The 19,077-nt window shown below is 33.1% G+C and overlaps 1 protein-coding gene across 1 annotated transcript in view; it reads left to right on the top strand.

Moving 5' to 3' along the window:
- Ublcp1 (ubiquitin like domain containing CTD phosphatase 1) overlaps window positions 1–17,607 on the top strand; it is an 18,496-nt gene extending 889 nt beyond the window's left edge. Inside the window, exons 2-11 of the mRNA XM_015492661.2 lie at window positions 2,332–2,530; window positions 3,319–3,410; window positions 3,773–3,858; window positions 3,941–4,056; window positions 5,057–5,155; window positions 7,519–7,556; window positions 7,992–8,090; window positions 10,480–10,596; window positions 14,603–14,730; window positions 16,509–17,607. Of these exons, the coding sequence (XP_015348147.1) occupies window positions 2,377–2,530; window positions 3,319–3,410; window positions 3,773–3,858; window positions 3,941–4,056; window positions 5,057–5,155; window positions 7,519–7,556; window positions 7,992–8,090; window positions 10,480–10,596; window positions 14,603–14,730; window positions 16,509–16,536 (957 nt within the window). The 5' untranslated portion in view covers window positions 2,332–2,376 and the 3' untranslated portion in view covers window positions 16,537–17,607. The remainder of the gene's footprint in view (window positions 1–2,331; window positions 2,531–3,318; window positions 3,411–3,772; window positions 3,859–3,940; window positions 4,057–5,056; window positions 5,156–7,518; window positions 7,557–7,991; window positions 8,091–10,479; window positions 10,597–14,602; window positions 14,731–16,508) is intronic.
- The last annotated feature ends 1,470 nt before the right edge of the window (window positions 17,608–19,077 follow it).

Genomic DNA, 19,077 nt, shown 5'->3' with positions numbered 1-19,077 from the left:
AAAAAAAAAAAAAAAAAAAAAATCTCGGATCTAAACAGCTGTTCTTTAGGTATCCTTTAAAGGTGTGTTCTTTGCCTGCTTAGGTTTGATTGCCCCCTCCCTCAGTCATTTTTCAGTTTATAAGTCTGATGGGGCTCTAAAATGATTCAAAATATTAGAAAGGTTAAGTGTGAAAGCATTAAAAAGAAGCCTTAAGGATTTATGCATTTAAAAATCTTTATAGTATTTGGTTATGTTTGGTCCTTTAGGGCAATGCCAACTTGAAATTCCCACTGTGGCAAAGGTGTTTCACAATGTTTGTATGCTGCTTTATGAAGTACCTATACCAGAACCTATACCATCTGGCACATTTTCTTTTTTAAGGCTGAGAACATTGCAGAGCCTAGAGCAGTGTCTCTCAAATTTTGAGCATGCATCGGAGATGATGGAATGAGGATGGTTAAAACACAAGTTGCTAGGTCTCTTCCCTCCACCTTTGATTGCATTTCCAACAAGTTACAGTTAGCTGAATCCTGTTAGTTGGTTTGGGGACTGCACTTAGAACCTCTAGAGAACTTCTAGATTGCAAGAGAAATGACTTGTCCAAGGTGCTGGAATTTAGGCAGCTCACTCCAAACTCTGTTCTGTCTACCACAACACATATTAGTACTGGATACCTTCTGAACTCTGTAAATATCATGTTTATTTTCATTTCTGACAGGAAAATAATACTTAAACTCTATTGCAGCTTAACTCAAAAGGCCAACTTTTTTTTAATTGAAGATTTTACGGGCTGGGGATGTGGCTCAAGCAGTAGCGCGCTCGCCTGGCATGCGTGCGGCCCGGGTTCGATCCTCAGCACCACATACAAACAAAGATGTTGTGTCCGCCGAAAAACTAATAAATAAATTTAAAAAATTATCTTAAAAAAGATTTAAAAAAAAAAAAAAAAAAGATTTTACAATTTATTAGAGCAAGTTCTAAAGTAAACATGTTACTCCAAATTAACACACTTGCTTTAAATTTTCAGGAGAACAGATTATAAACATAAGAGAGTAAGTATAAATATGAATATAAATGTGAAACATTTATATAAGGGAAAACATGAATTCTCTTCATATTTAAATGAGTAAATATAAATATGAATTTCTGACATTCTCGCTTACTAAGAGCATGTTAATAGAAAATATTCTTTCCAAATTGTTTTTGTATATTGATGCTTAAAATTTATCTTCTCTCATAGTTGGTTGTAATAATTCCATGAATAGTGCAATCAAATGTTTGATCAAATGAGTGAAAACATTTGGAAATGACTTCTTTGAGATTAGAAAAGGTCAGAACTGTGGGAGGAAAAACCTTATAAGAAGTAGAAAGTTTTATGGGGGAAGAGAGCTACATGTGATAGTTGATTAGAGTAGCAGCTGCAATATAAAATTGTGTGCTTTGATCTGTGCCTATGGGTTTTGTATTTACTGGACTTTGATGCTTTAATTCCTGTAGGTCCAGTTCAAGAGAGGAGGCTATGGTTTAGGGGATGCAGTGTACATGAGATTTAGTCACTAGACCTATTCTTTTCCCAGCTATGTGCCCAGTTATGAGCACATTACATAACTCTGTTTTTAAGTTCTTTAATTGTAAAAGAGGGAACATTTACCAAACAATTGTGTTAAATGAGATTGTCTGTGTAAAACTGGCCAATTCATAATATATGAAACAAATAATGGCTTCTTATTTATTTAGCACAGTGCCTAGAATATAGTAAGCTTTCAGTTTTAAATTTATTTAACCAACAATTATGTAGTGCTTACCATGTGCTAGGTGCTGTGCGACTTATAAATATCAAGTAATTTAATTCTCATCAGAACCCTAAGAAATAGATAGTATTCTCATTCCTATTTTACAGATGAGGAAATCTTGGCATGAAAAATCAAGTTAATTTTCCAGAATCAAATACTAGCCAGGTAGCATTGCTTCTAGCAATTGCACCACACTACTTCTTAAATATTAAATGAACATGATGACTTGTAACATAAACCTGACAAGATAGAGCAGGAGGGATAGCTAGCTCGTTATTGTACCTTTCCAGGTGAACAACAGAGAGAATCTCATAAAGTATCAGGAAGCAGCAACTCTTAGCCAAATTTGAGAGAGTGGGGTCAGGTAACTTTGAGGCCTAGTAACTTTTGTTACTAGGTGTTCTGGGAGCACTTCTGTAAGGCAGAATATTGTTGCTCTGTTATCAATTTGTAAAATAGAACTGAAAACTTTACACACTTACAGGACTTAAAGTTGCAGTCTTGTCCTTGGTATATCAATTCTAACCAGTTCATTTGTACGTGCCTTCTTTTCTAGCTATTTTTTCCCAAAGGAAAGCTCACTGCCTCATATGCTTCAAGAATGGCTCTCCCTATCATTGTAAAATGGGGTGGACAGGAATATTCAGTGACCACACTTTCAGAAGATGATACTGTGCTAGATCTCAAACAGTTTCTCAAGACACTGACAGGAGTGCTGCCAGAACGCCAAAAGTTACTTGGACTCAAAGTTAAAGGTAAATCTCTCCCCTCTTCACAGTTTTTGCATTGATATTTATGAATTTTTATATTTGCTATTATCTGTTTTCTTTAATAAGACTTTCCTTGTTAACATTTCTTTCATAGGGATATTCCTAAAATTGTTTTTAGTAGTAAAAGTAGAATATTAAAGGTTACTTTAAAATATTACCAGTATTAAGACTGCTATTGATTCCTCTTAACATAAATTGGTGTTTACTGCTTAAAACTTTGACACAGAAGTCCCAGATGAAATTGTTCTCTTCTGACATCTGTGCTTTAGCACAATATTCTCATTATAGCTTAGGCCTTTAACTCTACCCAAATTATCTTTTCTGTTCTAAAGGTAAAGATGATATTTAAAATTTATAGGACTGTACTTAAAAGGGACTCCTAAGTTTTTGCATTTGTCAAATTATTGAAGGACAAGTTTGGAGCAGCAATAAATCTACAGTTTTTTCTTAAGTGTCAGTTTTCAAGGCTTCCTGGAAAAAGCGTTTTCTTCATCTGAAACAGTGAGAAAAACATAAGTTTATTTTTTGGTTAATTGAATAAAAAGGTGTTCTAAAATGGAATATGGAAAAACGATCCTTATAATAGTTGTGAGTTCTTAGTATCTTAGATTGGACTAATTCAGCAGTAACAATTTGTTAGCAAAAGAAAAAAAAAAAACCCTGAACTGCTGTGGCATCTGTACCAAACCTTTTGATGTTAGGGTTTGTGTAATGGAATAGTGAAACCAGCACTTGAACTTTAGTGAGAAAACAGTCATTTGCTTGTATTGTAGGCAAACCTGCAGAAAATGATGTTAAGCTTGGAGCTCTCAAACTGAAACCAAATACTAAAATCATGATGATGGGAACTCGTGAGGAGAGCTTGGTAAATTTTTACTTTTGTTACCATTTGTCCCTTTGAAGATATTTTGATTTATATACTACACTGTTGTGTTTTAATTGTGGTAAAATTGTCAGTGTATTAGTGAAAAGTAAAAGTTGCACAGTGACTGTTGTATTAATTCAGCATAAGATAAATACTGGGGAACTTTTTAGTATATAGTTAGCTGTAAGTATAATAGTAGCCCAAATGTGCAAACTTAACACAATAAATCTTCCCAGGGGACATATATAACAAATTATTAATTGTGTACTTGAAAGACTCTTGAACTTAAATTGTACTTCATTTGATTTTTGTGCTTTGTGTATATTTGTTTTAGTAAACAATACTTTTTTCTATCTTAATAGGAAGATGTCTTAGGTCCACCCCCTGACAATGATGATGTTGTCAATGACTTTGATATTGAAGATGAAGTCGTTGAAGTAGAAAATAGGTAAGTGCTCTCTACTTTAGAGGAAATCTTGGTCGTGGGAGCAAAAGTGAGTGTTTCATCAGATTTTATTTTTTCCCGTTAGGGAAGAAAACCTACTGAAAATTTCTCGCAGAGTGAAAGAATACAAAGTGGAAATATTAAATCCTCCCAGAGAAGGAAAAAAGCTTTTGGTACTAGATGTTGATTATACGTTATTTGGTAAGTCAATTAATAAGACTTCATTTTCTGTTATCCACAACAACTTTTTTTTCTTTTTGTTTGTTTTTTTCCAGCAACTCAGGGTTCACATGAAGTATTTGGCAGCTTTTCTTATTACAAAAGTATATCGTTCATTGTAGGAATACAAATAAGCGAGAAAAGAAGTCATCTATAATTTAAAGACCGAAAGATGACCATTCTTAATATTTTGATTGTATCTTCTAGTGTGTTTGTATGTATCTCCTTTTTTTTTCTTTACTCAGTGATAGATTGTGCATCATCTCAGTCATTTAATATCATTTGTTGTTATTAAATATAATTATTTATATATTTTGGCTACATAATATTCTAGTTTGTAGATACATCGTAATTTGAGTCATTTCTGATTGGCTAACATTTAAGTTCTTATGAGGAAATTTAAAGTCACTTTTGGTATTTTATCCCTTGTTTTCTGTTTAACTACAGTTGAGCTGTTTAATATTTAGTCAGTCAATGAAAAAAAGATGTTCATTTCATCCTCTTAAATTAACAAGAAGTAGTTAACTCCTGATATTAGAATGGGTTTACTTTTAATCCTAAGCTTTGTCATAATTTATTAAACACTTAAAGACTTAATAAGTTAATTAGTCCTGTCAATCTGGTGGAATATGATTTTTATCTTTCAAGGTGATAATTAAATGGGAGTATAGGTGGTCCTAGCTTATTTTTCATTTTCACAAATATCTAAACTTTTTAGACTAGATGAGAAAAAATGGACAGTTTATAAGTCTGAATTCTTAGTATTGCACATTGAGCAAAATTAACCAATTAAAATGGTAGCACAAGTATACTAATTTTGTGCTTTGAAAGATATCCTTTTGTCAAATCTTTTTCAGTTTAAAGTAGTTTGCAGTTGAATGTTTGTTACATTTCATAATAGATAACATTTCATAATAATTTCATTGCTATTAGGTACTTGTCCATGATAATAACCTAACATCTATTATCAACTTTCTTTTAGACCATAGGTCTTGTGCAGAGACTGGTGTAGAATTAATGAGGCCATATCTTCATGAATTTCTAACATCTGCATATGAAGATTATGACATTGTTATTTGGTGTAAGCAATATTTTTTTGTTTAGATTTCAGTTGAAATAAGGTTGTTTATATCATTCTTTATAAAGTATGAACTTGCAAGACTTGAGTTTAAATATGGAATTGTTTTCATTTGTTTTTTTTAGCAAATTTCTGAAATGAAGTATGTTTTACTTGTTTACAACATGCTATTAACTTGTACATACATTTGTCACGTACCAGACAAGAGTACAACATAATGTCAGAGAAAAAGGGACCTTATGAAAGATCTCAATTTGATTAGAAATTTTTCTTTCTGATTTGTCCAGTGGAATCCTGGATGTTTCAAGGTATTTTTGCTTTCTTTCTTCCTCACTCCAGGTTAGAAACACATAGAGAAAGATGTTTAAAAAAAAAACAAAAAAAAAAAACTCACTAATGTAAATAAAGAGGGGCGGAAAAAATTAAGGAAAAATAAGTGTATGAACTGAAGCAGTTTTACTCAAAATGTGGTATTTGGACCATTCCAAAACCTCTGAGAAGATAATGAGTTTTCTCTAAAAAATCTTCTATATTAGTAAAAGCCCTATTAGTTCAGTTGACTTTTCTTTCTTACCAAGACTTTCTTAAAAAATGAAGCAGTGTTTTAATTTATGCCTCATTTCTCTACAAATATTTAACATCACTTCTTGGCAACGTCATAAGCAGAGAAGAGTTATTCTGATTGTGCATTACAGAAATCCCATCAATTAAAGCTTCACCATTTGGTTATACTAGGTATTTGATGAGAAGCAAGATAGTTGTTTTAATCTATAAATTTCCTTTCTACTTTTTCTTTATAATCAGCATATTTCCATTTTCAGTGATAAGTTTATAGCTGTTAAGATGAGAAAAATTGTTAAAATAAGATAATTTTAGGTTATTTTTGTAAATCATTATATTTTATGATAGTATGTTGAAAAAGAATGAGTTACTTTGGAGCTAAAATAGACTAGAGTTTTAATTCTGGTTCTGTCCTTGTTGTGTGACACTGGACAGACAGGTCAGTTAATCTCTCTGAGCCCTACTTTCCTCAGCTAAGAAATGAAGATCACTAAATCTGTTTTATGAGTTAGTTATAAGAATAGAAATACCAGTATAGCAAGTAGCACCATGTCTGACATGTATGGTAGTTACTTAATGATGAGAAACTATTTTTATTAGCTCTTAGTCTCTTTGTTTTCATCTGAGAATCACAGACACAAAGTAGGTACTGAAGTGAAAATTTTTTTTCCCGTCTTATGACTGTTTTCATTATAAATCCAAAAGTCTAAAATTTTAGTTCAACTGACCATTTTTGCAAGTAACAGGATTCTTTTGCTTTTTCATGTGTATATGCTGAAGATTTTTACTTTGGGAACTCAAGTTTCTTCTTTGCCTTTAAAACACACACACACACACACACACACACACACACACTTTAAACTGCTTTTTCCTCTTTTAAAATGTTTTACTTGGTAATACCTGTACAATTTAGTCCAATAACTTGGGATTAGTAGGCACATAAAGATAAGGATTGAATTTTAATGTTAGTGATCCTAAAACTGGTGAATATCTGACAGTGAGTGGTTATATAACACAGGTGCATTTTATGAATGTGTTTCTTTATTACAAGGTGCTGGACTCAATGAGAGTTAAATTTGCTGAGCCTGACAAAATGCAGGATGTAGCTAGTATTCAACATAGACTTTTGATTCACAATATTTATATGCTTATATTGATATTTCAAATATATACATTTGTATGGCCTGGAATTAGGAACATGGAAGAAAATTGTCATTCAGCATCCCACATTTAAATTTTGGAACTGATACAGCATGGTTCCATGACTTTTTTTTTTAAAGAGAGTTTGGAATTTGATTTACCCGTTTTCTGGAGTCAGAGTTCTTTTGAGCATGGATTACCTGTATCTTTTATATAAAACTTGTTTAAATTTCATTCTGTCTTGAAGACATACTAAAATAAGTTTTATTTATATATGTATATATATATATATATATATATATATATATATATATATATATAAATATTGGTACTGGGGATTAGAGCTCGGGTGTTTTACTACAGAGCTGCATCCCCACCCCTTTTATTTTTAGTTTGGGACTGGGTCTCATTAAGTTGCTGAGGGTGGCCTTGAACTTGTATTCCTCCCACCTTAGCCTCCCGAGTCACCAGAACTATAAGGGTGCACCACCACACCTGTCTTTTTATAAATATTTTTTAAAAATAATAAATATGCGAGGGACTGTTACTTGTGATGCTTTTTGAACTTTTAATCTTGCTTAGAAGACTTATTTATACAGAAGACTTTTTTTAAAAAATGAAATTCATACTTTTTCATTTGTATTGTATTATTCCTCATGTTTTAGCTGCAACAAATATGAAGTGGATTGAAGCTAAAATGAAAGTAAGTATTAGAAACAAGCTATTCAGAAATGTTTTGAAGTTGCATTTGAATTGTTAAAAGTTCTGTAGTAGCAGGGACAGAAGTGTGTTGAAAGTCTGTTCAATGTGGATTATACTGAATGTTGGAGTCATTTCAAGAAAAAGTACAGCTAAGCTTCCCCTTGTTTTTCTCCCCCACTTTACACTAAGGCTTTGTTTTCCCTTTGCTCTTAAAGCAGTGATGCACTTTAAAATGGTTAGTGAAGCAGTAATCTTTATTTTTCTTTGAACTACCGTCTGTTGACTTGGCTAAGTGAAAGTAAGAGACTTGGTCATTTAGCAAGATCTGGCCAGTGGTGTAAAAGTTGGCATTATGGGAAATTGCAGCTGGAATATTCAGAAACCCTGAAATTTTCCTCATTATTATGTTTTACCTAACAGATATTTGTGTTTATAGGAGCTGGGCGTGAGCACAAATGCAAATTACAAGATTACCTTCATGTTGGACAGTGCTGCTATGATAACAGTGCATACTCCAAGAAGAGGATTAATAGACGTAAGAACTTATTTATTTTACTTCTATTTAAAGATGTGTTTATTTTCTAGTGTACTTTTTGTGTTTATACTGATGGAGGAAGCCACAGAATGAGTTTAGAAACTCATCTGAGTGGATGAGACAATGGCAGTTGAATTTCAACATAGGAGAATGTATTTAAGGTTAAAACATTTTAATTTTAGTGCTACAGCTAAGGATCTTGAAGCACAACTGTCACTAAAGGAATTGTGGTCAAAGATAATTGTCTGTGATGATGTCAGCAGCATTACCAGTCGAAGTAGGTAAGAGAAATACTGAATATCATCAAGGAAGATTTAGAAACAAAACAAAATTTACTCACCCTGCCTTATATGAATCTAGTACTAATAACAGGTGCATCATGATACATACATGTACTTTGGTTGAAGTACATGTAGCCCTAGAGAATACCAACAGGTGCCATCAGGAAAAAGATTTGGCTGAAAAGATTAAGGGTGTTCACTGTGTTTACTTAAGTAAACATAGTATTGAGTACCAGCTGTCTACAAAGCCCTGTAATAGGCCTTGGGAATAAAGAGATGAATGAGATGTAGTCCAGATCTTTTGAAAGCACACAAGCTGGTAGGAATTTGTAGAGAACTTTAGAATACTAGGAAAACCTGAGGTGAGATTAAAATTTAAAATTGTTAAAAGTCATAAATGGAATGGTTTAAGTGCATGGGGATTTTTTCAGTAGAAGAGTTACTCAGCTCAGGAGAAAAACTACTAAAGTAGCGTAATATATTTCCAAAATCCAAATGTTTAAAAGAAGTTTGGAAATATTAAATATAGCAGTGTTATAATGGATAAAAATTAAATAAAAATAATCCTTAATATGCAGGAATAAGAAATTAGTTATATATTTTTATTCATATGATGGCATGCAACTGATCATCTGGTGTAGTAGGGTATTTAATGATTTAAAAATTTTATGATACATTAAAGTAAAAGTTTCTAGAGAGCAGTGTTTGTTATCTGCTAGGAAATAGCCCTTAACTTTTGTATGTTTTTTAACAAAGGATCTGTGTTCTATATCTGCTGTTGATATAGAAGCCTGAAGATAAATAGGTCAGAATATTTAGTTGCTATCCTCAATATTGACCAGATTATATGTGATTTAAAATTTTTCTTTGTGCTTTTTCTCTATATTCAAATTTTTTTGTGATCAGCATTATTACTTTTCTAATTGAGAACAAAAATATTCCAGTGGAACCATTGTAATACCATCTCACCTAAGCTTTCCTGGTGTCCTAAATTCTCCCCAATCCCTATTAGTTTTGTGGGCTCATAGTCAAATGACAGCCTCTTGGTGTTATATGGGGAAAGACGATGTGGAATTTCTAACCCTAGGTGTCATAGAAAAATTCATCCTTCTTGTCCCACTTCTTGACACTTTTGTTAGCTAAAGTAAATCAAGAATCTGGCCTATTGTGTTAGTTCCTATATGTTTGTCTTCAAGTTTTTAGTAGTTTTATTTCAGTAGTAAACATAGAGTGAAAAAATTTCAGGTGAATAAAAAGAAAACATTTAAGTGACAACTTTTGTCATCATTTAATCTAATATTACAGTACCTATAAATTACTGACTTTAGCAAAAAGTAATATTATGTCTTTAAAATTTTTTCTGAGTAGGTAATACATTCACATGATTGAAAAACAAAACTAAAGTACATAATGAATTCTTCCCACCTGGACCCCTTAGCCATTCTCCTCACAGGCAGCATCATTATTTCTTGTGTGATCTTATGCAAGTACCAAGAGATACGACTATATAATGAATTGTCCTTTTGAAGTCATGATTTAAGAAATCTGAATTAAGAGTGAGAAATACAAATTATGGCTCTTTTGAAATTAAGCAATCAAGTGCACTAGTAATTGTGCACCTGTGTCATTGAGTTAAAGCAAAACCAAGTTTTGTTTTGCAATAAAATATTAAAAGAGCCAGGTACATTTTCCTTCAATAAAGTGTCTCTAGTTTTGACAATAGACCCCACACAACTCTCAAGCTCTGGGAGGGCTTGTGTTAGCTCAGGAAGTCATGTGAATGCTTAGACATCTAAAGAATTATTTTCTATCCTTTAAAAATGAAATAACCTCTCCTTTTACCCACAATCTTTATATTAAAATTTCATAAACTCTTAAAATGTGTTTCATTCAGTGAGACGAGAATGAACTTTTAAGAAATTTGAACTTGTTAGATAGCATTGTTTGAAGTGTGGCCTTTCATCAGCTTACAGAGTAAGCCATCTGATAGGATGAAAGGAACTCTAACCTTTTTCTGTGGGGCATTTACAATAGCTCTACTTTAAAAAGAAGAAGAAGAAGAAGAAGTGTTGATAAAATTTGAGTTAAATCTAAAATTTTATTCTAAGGTAAAGCCTCTTGGTGTTATATGGGGAAAGTTTTCCGAGTTTTACAGCAAAAAGAACACCATTATGTTTGATGACATAGGAAGAAATTTTCTAATGAATCCACAAAATGGACTAAAGGTAAGACATAATTATACTTGCTGGATACTCATGTAATCTTGACTATGTGGCAAAATTTTAAGCACTGTTGAATTTCATAAATTTTAAGGAGTGCAGTCATGCACATATTAATGCTGTTTGAGTCAATGATGCACCAGGTGTATGCGGGTGATCCCCTAAGATTGGGATGGAGCTGAAAAAAATCCTGTTGTCTGGTGCGTTTATTGTACTTTATGTTGAGTTACCCAAGTGCTTACCACTTTGTTACAGTTGCCCACAATGACAGTATAGTGACATGATATACAGGTTCGTGGCCTTAGGAGCAGCACACTATATCACAGAGTGAAATTTCTGATGTGCTGAATAGCTAGCACTAGAGATGTCGTTTGTTTTATCTCCTTTTAAACTAAAACTAAGAAGGTTTTTGGAATACATATGTTAAGTACAGAACTTAGAATTTTAGATGTCAGAGCTAGACAGAACCACAGTCACTTACTTTCTTATTTTTAGAAATAGTGTGAGTCTGAGAAAGTGCACAGTTTGCCCAATATCTTATATGTAACTGGTTAGACAGAATTTGGGCTGGCATCTAAGTGACTTGGTTACTGGGTCAGTGATAATCTTCAGTCACATGAAATCTGGTATAGATGCATAGTGACATTTTAATTCTGGCAGCAGTATAAAATTCATAAGAGAGAAATTTGAAAGTAAAACATTTCTGGTGTCCATGGTTGCTTATGTGTTGGCTCAATATGAAAGTGGAAAAGCTATCTCTGTAGTGTGCAAATGGAGATTCCATTTTGAAGTAGAAATCTAAGCACTAAGTTATTATTTTCAATTCTATCCTTTTTCTGCCAGTTGGATTCTTGATAGTTTTAAAAGTCAGAAAATAAAAACTTGCAGAAAGTACATTTTTGAAGCCTTTCTTATAGACTCTTGATTAGGTCTTTAGTGTATAGTAAGTATAGTTTAAGGTACAGAATGCTAATCTAAGTCCTAAATTGCCACAAATATAAAGTTGTTGATTTGGAAGGAGAGTGGTTATATTACTCTAAGGAAAGTGATTTCTGTTTGAAGCTAGGGGAGAAGCACTTCCCAGGTAGAGGGTACAGAAAAGATATTTGATGGCTAATTTTCTATGAAACAAACAGCTTTTACATGTTGAGGTGAGTTCATGATGTTTACAAAATTTTTGAGGAGACATTTAGCCTTTAAACAAAAAAATATGATCATTTCATGTGTGTTTGGAAGAAACGTTATTTTCCCAACCAACATTTGGACCCTACTCATCACTCTGTTGGAGGGAGAGATGATGATATTCATTTCTAATTCTTCATGTTATTTTATAGCAGGGTTTTTGAAAAATTGGGTAACTCGGATTCACTAAAGAAATCCTAAAATTATATGTGTCTTCACCCTCAAAAATTCTAATTCAGGACTGGGCTCAGTGGTACATACCTGTAATCCCAATCTCTGGAGGCTGAGGCGGGGGATCACAAGTTTGTGTCCAACATCGGTAACTTAGTGAGACCCTGTCTGACACTAAAAAATATAGAAGACAAAGGGGATAGCTCAGTGGTAAAATCCTCAGTATATAAAAAAATAAAATAAATCAGGAAATATTGGGTACGGTGGTGTATGCCTGTAATCCCAGTGGCTCAAGAGACTGAGGCAAACAAAATATAAATAATCTTAAATTTCTTAAAATCTTTCTTTGATAGGAGACAACAAGATAATGATCCATGTGTGTTGCCTGTCCTACTAGTGAGCACTCAGATTAATTTTGAAAAATGGTACAGTGTGCAATGATTATGCTAGAACAAGTAATCAGTTAGGCGACTGCTAGTTGGTTTTTTTTTTTTTGTTTTTTTTTGGCCTTTAGTTTATTTTAACTTGACTGAAATAGAATTATTTAAATATTTAGTTTTTATTGTTGTTGTTTAATGGTGGTTAAGACCAAATGTTTGGAGGGGAAAAATAGCAAGGCCTTGCGTTAAAAATTTTATTTACTAGCCACTGTAGTACCCTGTATTTTGACTTTCATTTCTAAATTCCTTCCTGCTGTTTAAACTTGGAATTCCTTTGTTGGTACATTGCGTATTAGTTGTTTGAGAGAAACCATTTGACCCTTGACTGTCGAGGTCTGCTTGCCTTTACATTCTTGAGGAGTTAAGTTCCTGTCTTCTCAGGATTGTAAAGAAAGTCATTTTACCATGTTGTCACAGCATGCCTCTGTTTACTCCTGGCCCCAGGGCTGACGCAGAGAGCATCATCTGGATCTCCCACAGAGCTAGCATCAGGGCAGTCACTCTGACAGCTTTCTCTGGTTCCCTCGAGGTGGCAGGGGAGCCCCCTGACAGCTATAGCTGACCCTGACACCAGGCTGTTCTGATGCTAGCAGGACATCTGGGAAGATATTCTTTCTGTCCCCTTCAGGCATTTTTCTAGATTCAGCAGAAAATGATATAGCAAATATTTAGAACCTTCCCTATCCTTGATAGATATGGTAGTGAACTTCTGTGGGCTTATTGTTCTTGCTTCTCAAGTAAGTGGCAATAATTAAATGCTAGCTATTTTTTTTTCAGTGTTACTATGTAAAATTAATAACTAGTGACAAAGTTAAATTTTCTCTGTTTCAGATTAAGGATACATAAGTACTTTGCTAAGTGTGATTTAGTCAGTCCTTAATCTGTGTGCTTTAGGAGTCTGAGTTTTGTTTGGTGTTGTATAGGTTGGGTTTTTTCTTCTTCTTTTTTTGTGCTTGATGGAACCAAAGGGCCTTGTTTGAGCTCGGCAGATGCTCTACTCACCACTGAGCTACATGGCCAAATCCTGGGTGATTTTTTTTTCCTTTGAAGAGACATTTCACAACAGAAAAATTCAAATGTAAACAAAACTACATAGAAATATATGATTAATTCTCACTTGTGAATCATCTAGTTTAAATAACTTATAAATTCTTCAACAATTTTGTTTATTCTATACACTGTCTTACTTCCATCTCTTTAATATTTTGAAGCAAACCCAGACAGTATCATTTTATTTAAAATTAATTTAAAAATTTGAGAAGCTACCTTGAATTGTATAAAGATAATTTGAACTGATGTCTTTAAGAAAAGCAAAACTTGAAGCTGGGATGATAGCTCAGTGGTAGAGTGCTTGCCTCTCACATGTGACACACTGTGTTTGATAGCACCACATAAAAATAAATAAAGTAAATATATTTAAAAAAAAGAAAAGCAAAACTCTTTATTGGGACTATCAGATCAAAAGTACATAAAATTTATAGTTAACAAATTATTTTAAAAGATAAATCATTAAACTTTTATCCAAGTCAAGGTATATAATATTCCTTACTTGGTATGATCCCTATATCTGTCTGCTGACTTCTGTAATTTGAAGTAATGCTTTTTAAATGAATGACTTTTATAATAAAATATATCAACCTTAAATATTAGAAAATATTACTGTACTTTTATGGGAAATTTGTGCATTTAAAATGATTTTATAGAGAATTAATGAAGAAAAATGCTTATAAAATGTGACAGGTTGTATACATGTATGTTGATATCTTAGCTATATAAAAATCTCATAAAAATATTGAAATAAAAACTACCACTGTTAAAATTTATCTCATTCTCTACTTAGATCAGGCTTATTTGGGTTAACTTTTTTGTGAATGAAAATTAGTAAGAATCAACTAAAATGATGGAAGGGGAAAAGGTATAAGCTGTGCAGTTTGCAAAGTAGAGGAACCGTCTCCGGATTGGGTCCAGGTGCGGTGCAGAAAGCTGGTGTTGTCAGGTTCAAGCTGAAGGGGTGTTAGATGGAATTGGTGGAAGAGCTTTTGGGTTGAACTGTAAACATTATACGTGACTTTCAATTGATCAAACTTAGGCTATTATAAAAGTAGGTTTTAATATTGATGTCCTTTGTGATATTTTAGCCTCAGTGACTATTTAAATGATAGAATGGTGTAGGGTTTTTTCCCCTTATTACAATTGAAGTTTTGTTTGTTTCCTAATAGATAAGGCCTTTTATGAAAGCACACCTAAATCGAGATAAGGACAAAGAACTTCTAAAATTAACTCAGTACCTCAAGGAAATAGCAAAATTAGATGACTTTTTGGAGCTAAATCACAAATATTGGGAAAGGTAAGTGTTAATTGTATATTCATTTTCTCTTTACTCAAAAGAATGGAAAAAATTGGTGATGCCAGAATACACATAGTTCTTAATTTTATTTAAAATGGGTGAGTTCTAAAAGTATTTTCCAGTCCAGTGACATCCCCCCTATGAGTGTTTTTCCCTTTAGTTTTAACCTTTAACTTGCTTACAAAATCATGTCTCATAAGCTTTTTAGCATTTCTAGTAGAAAGGACTTGAAAGACTGGTACACGTTCATTATGCTGCCTATAAATTATCTTTGTGACATTAGGGTGGCTACTTGCCTATGAATCACGTGGGAATTTAATACCTGGTCTTATACTGTAAAATAATGTAAGGATAAGATTCATTAAGAATTTTCCTGAAATGTGTTAAAATTACAGATAACTTCAGTGTATAGAGAAAAATTAGAAAATTTTATCCCACTGAAAAAACAATTATTTATGATTTTCCTTTTCAAAGAAAACTACTGTTATGATCTGGGTGTGTAGTCTTCTAGTCTTTTTTATAAGCACAGTCATATACACAAATTTAACATAGATTACATAGAAGATTAATATAGAGTATACCAAGATTTTGAGGCGGGGGAAAAATTTCTGGAGAAACGAAAAGGATTGCTCTGTATGACAAATAATTTTTTTCTTTTTTTTTTTTTTTTTAATTTGACATGGTTCCAACAATAGAGAAGCAAAAGAAACAATTCATGTAATTATGCTTTGGCTTTTCAAATTCCACTTTGGTCTTTTCAAATCACTTTGACACAGCATCCTATTGGAGTCTCATGATCCTATCAGGAAGATTAAGCAGGCATTTTTATCCCCATCTTCAGATTGTAGGTGTTGTAGCTGAGTCATGGAGATCAGCACACTGCACAAAGTGAGCATGGGCATCCAAACTCCTCAGGTTTCTGGATCTTAAGACCCTCTCCCCCCAACACCTCCCTTCCTGTTCACTATAGTAGGTCATAAATGTGAGAAATAGTGATATAAAAATTTCAGTTACTGGTAGATTCCTATTAAATAATATAAGAAAAAGTTGTTTTCTTAGTAAATTAACATCTTTGCATCTTTTACAAATTCTTTTTTTGTGGGGCGGGGGCAGGATACTGGGAATTGAACTCATGGGCACTTAATCCTGAGCCATGTCCCCTGCCCTATTTTGTATTTTATTCAGAGACAGGTTCTCACTGAGTTGCTTACAACCTTGCTTTTGCTGAGGCTGGCTCAGGACTCAAGATTCTCCTTCCTCAGTCTCCTGAGCTGCTGGGATTACATGCATGTGCCACTGCACCTGGCTTTTTTACAAACTTTTGATCAGAGTCCTGTAGCATTTTGGCCTACTCTCATGACACAAGAAAAACAAGATCTTAAAATGGGCTTTGATTTAGAAATTACAGTACTAGTTAATATTGGCTTTCATGATGGAAAGCAGGCAACATGGATTGATAGCTCCTGAATGCACCTATCAAAACAATACCTTGTTTTGAATCTGGCACTTTCTAGCTGTGTGAATTTGGACAAGTTGCTTATCTTCTGTGTGCCTTTGAAAGGGGAATAGATTCTATCAGAAACTCCTCATGAAGCTCTCATGAGGTCTAACATTAATATATGTGCTTTCAGCAATGCTTGGCCCATAGATAATTAACAGTTGTTATTGAATATTTACAGGTAATACTTTGAAAGGCTTTGTCATTAAGTCAAACCTCTTTTGGGAGGAGAGTTAGATTATTTCCATGAATTTAGCTTTGAAATGTTTATTTCTTGCAGGTATCTCTCCAAGAAGCAAGGACAGTAGTTACAAGTTATACTGGCAGTTATTGAAGATACTTGAGATCCATGAACTTTTTGCTTTTATGCTAGAAATCATTATGATAGTGCTGGACACTGAAGCAAATACCAGACTGCTTATCCTTTGGTCTTCCAGTTTTTTGTAAATTTAATTTTATATTTTTTGAAGATCATAGCAATAGGCTAAAAAAATTCTTTCTCCCCTCATATGAATATGCTGTTACTCTTGAAAAATATTTTCTCCAGCATTGATTACTGAGATGTTTTCCACCAAAAAAAAAGGAAAAAAAGGAAGACAAAGACAAGTGAAGAAAAACTTACTCAACAGTGTCATTTTGTGACTTGGGGAACAGGTTATGTCTTGTGTTTTAACTTCATTGTGTTATCGATTGCCTAAATCTAAGGCCAGACCCATCTTGAAACTAGGGCTTTTCCCTTAATGACCAAAAAAAAAATAGAACCTAGTTTGTTATGATTAAAATTACCAGGAATTTTTATTCTTTTGTCACAAAATTTTTCTTCTGTATTTCACTAGTTACAGCTCTAAATTCTGAGCTATCTCACTTTGGCCTGTGTGTGTGTCAGTGTTCTTTAAGTAAAAACTGGAGAACATCAGTTGTGATACAGACATGTCCTCGTATGAGAAATAGAAAACGTAAGACTGAATAATAAAATTAAGGGGCAAGAGTGTTTCTTTTTGTGGCTAAGTAGGAACACTTGTGCCTGAACCATTGTCATAAAAGCAGTTTAAGGCAATAAACTTTAAAATGGGATATATTACCCACCAATTAGCTCTAAAAAGCATGAACAAAATGTTTTTGTTCTGTTCCAGCTCTATCTTGTCTAAGTGCTAACACTGTGTTTCAGTGAAAATATCTAGCCATAAGATTAAAAAATATATCATTTGCAATGCTTAAGCCTGCAGATATGTAATGTGACCACTGTTTCGTGTTGACAGTATTGCTTTAATACAGTTCTTGTATTTGGAAGGAATTGATCCTTTTAAATAAACATGGTGTATATTGTTCTTATGGGACTATTTCAGTGGTATAAATAATAAATATCTTTTCTTAAAACATTGGTCATCTGTTCTATATTATTTTACCTCTTTGTTGAATCACAAAACAAATTTTGGGTTCAGCCAAGGACTTATTAAAAAATCAAGTGTGTATGGTATTAAAGGTGTGTATATCACTATGCAGTGAGAGTTGGTTTTAACAGATACTTATATATGTTAGTTCACTTAATTCTGAGGTTATTGTAAGGATATATATATATATATCTATATATATATAGATATATATATATATTGCAGAATAATTTGAGAGCTTGTAACTAACAAAATGATTCAGTTAAAGTAAGTTCTTAATTATGAGCTAAATTTAAATATTTAAGTGTGGAATAGAATATTTTAGAGTATTTGTTTATTGATATATCTACCCACTGTAAAAGACAGCTTTTTATTCTAAAGTAAGCATTAAAGGGCTTACTCTTTTTAAGTGAACTGAACATTTAACTTCAAGAAAATCAGATGTTTTCCAAGTCTGTGTAAGCTAAAATACAAGAATTAGCAAGCCCCTTGGAAACAAAACATTTCCTGCCATTAGATGGTGCCCAAACCAAAGTTTGTGAGCCAATATGCTTAATCAAACCATTCTGGGAGAATATTGTCCTTTTCAGCTTGTTGAAATCATATGTGCTATGTGTGATTGATACTTTATGATCATAGAGTATGGGAATTTTAGTGCATCTTCTCTCATGGCTTTTTTGAAGAGATTTGTTTATCTCTGTGGATCTATATCTATCTATGTATGTGGCACACAAATCTGAGCCAGGAGATGTCTTAGTTCAGACTAAGTCACTCTGGTGAAGTAGCGAGTTGTTTTTGTCAGACATAATTTCAAACTTTTTAAAACAATTAGTATCTAATGTTTATTTAGCTTAAGAACTACAGAGCATCATTACATCTTTGATTCAAAGGGCAATTTGAAATCTAAGAGCCCTTCAGATTCAGGTTATGAAAATCAGTTATTGAACTAATGACCTGTAGCAGCTATGCAGTTTAACGGGTCAAGAATAAACAGGGTATTATAAGTGGTAAGCAGCTGAAACATGTTCATTCACGGAAAATAAAGTAGTTGACTTTTAGGGGGAGGAGGTGGAGGTAGAGGTGTGCTGGGATAGTAACTGGGAAAGAAGCATATGCAAAAAAGATTAGGTTATTGCTTGTTTTTTTCCAGTGATAGTTGTTAAGAATAGTAAATAAAATATGAATACTGAATAACCCTGTTGAAGATTTTTCTCATACATAGTAATCAACAGAACTCTCTCAAGGGACAACTTGTTACAGGTTGCCACTGAAGTATTCACATCAAAACTTGTTAATCTTGTTAGCTGGAATAGCAGCCTAAGAGGTGTTTCTAAAGATTAAATGCTTAGCTACTTATGCAAGAATCTAATTTTTGAAATTGCTTTGGGGGAAGCTATGTGGGTGTTGGTGAGAAGAGAATTCTTTTCATAGATTTATCAGGAAGGAAATTCTTTTCAT

Source organism: Marmota marmota, unplaced genomic scaffold (genome assembly GCF_001458135.2).
Source record: "Marmota marmota marmota unplaced genomic scaffold, marMar, whole genome shotgun sequence".
In the NCBI taxonomy this organism is placed as follows: domain Eukaryota; kingdom Metazoa; phylum Chordata; class Mammalia; order Rodentia; family Sciuridae; genus Marmota; species Marmota marmota.
The sequence above is the reverse complement of the archived record's forward strand: the minus strand, read 5'-3'. Positions and strand labels throughout refer to the sequence as shown.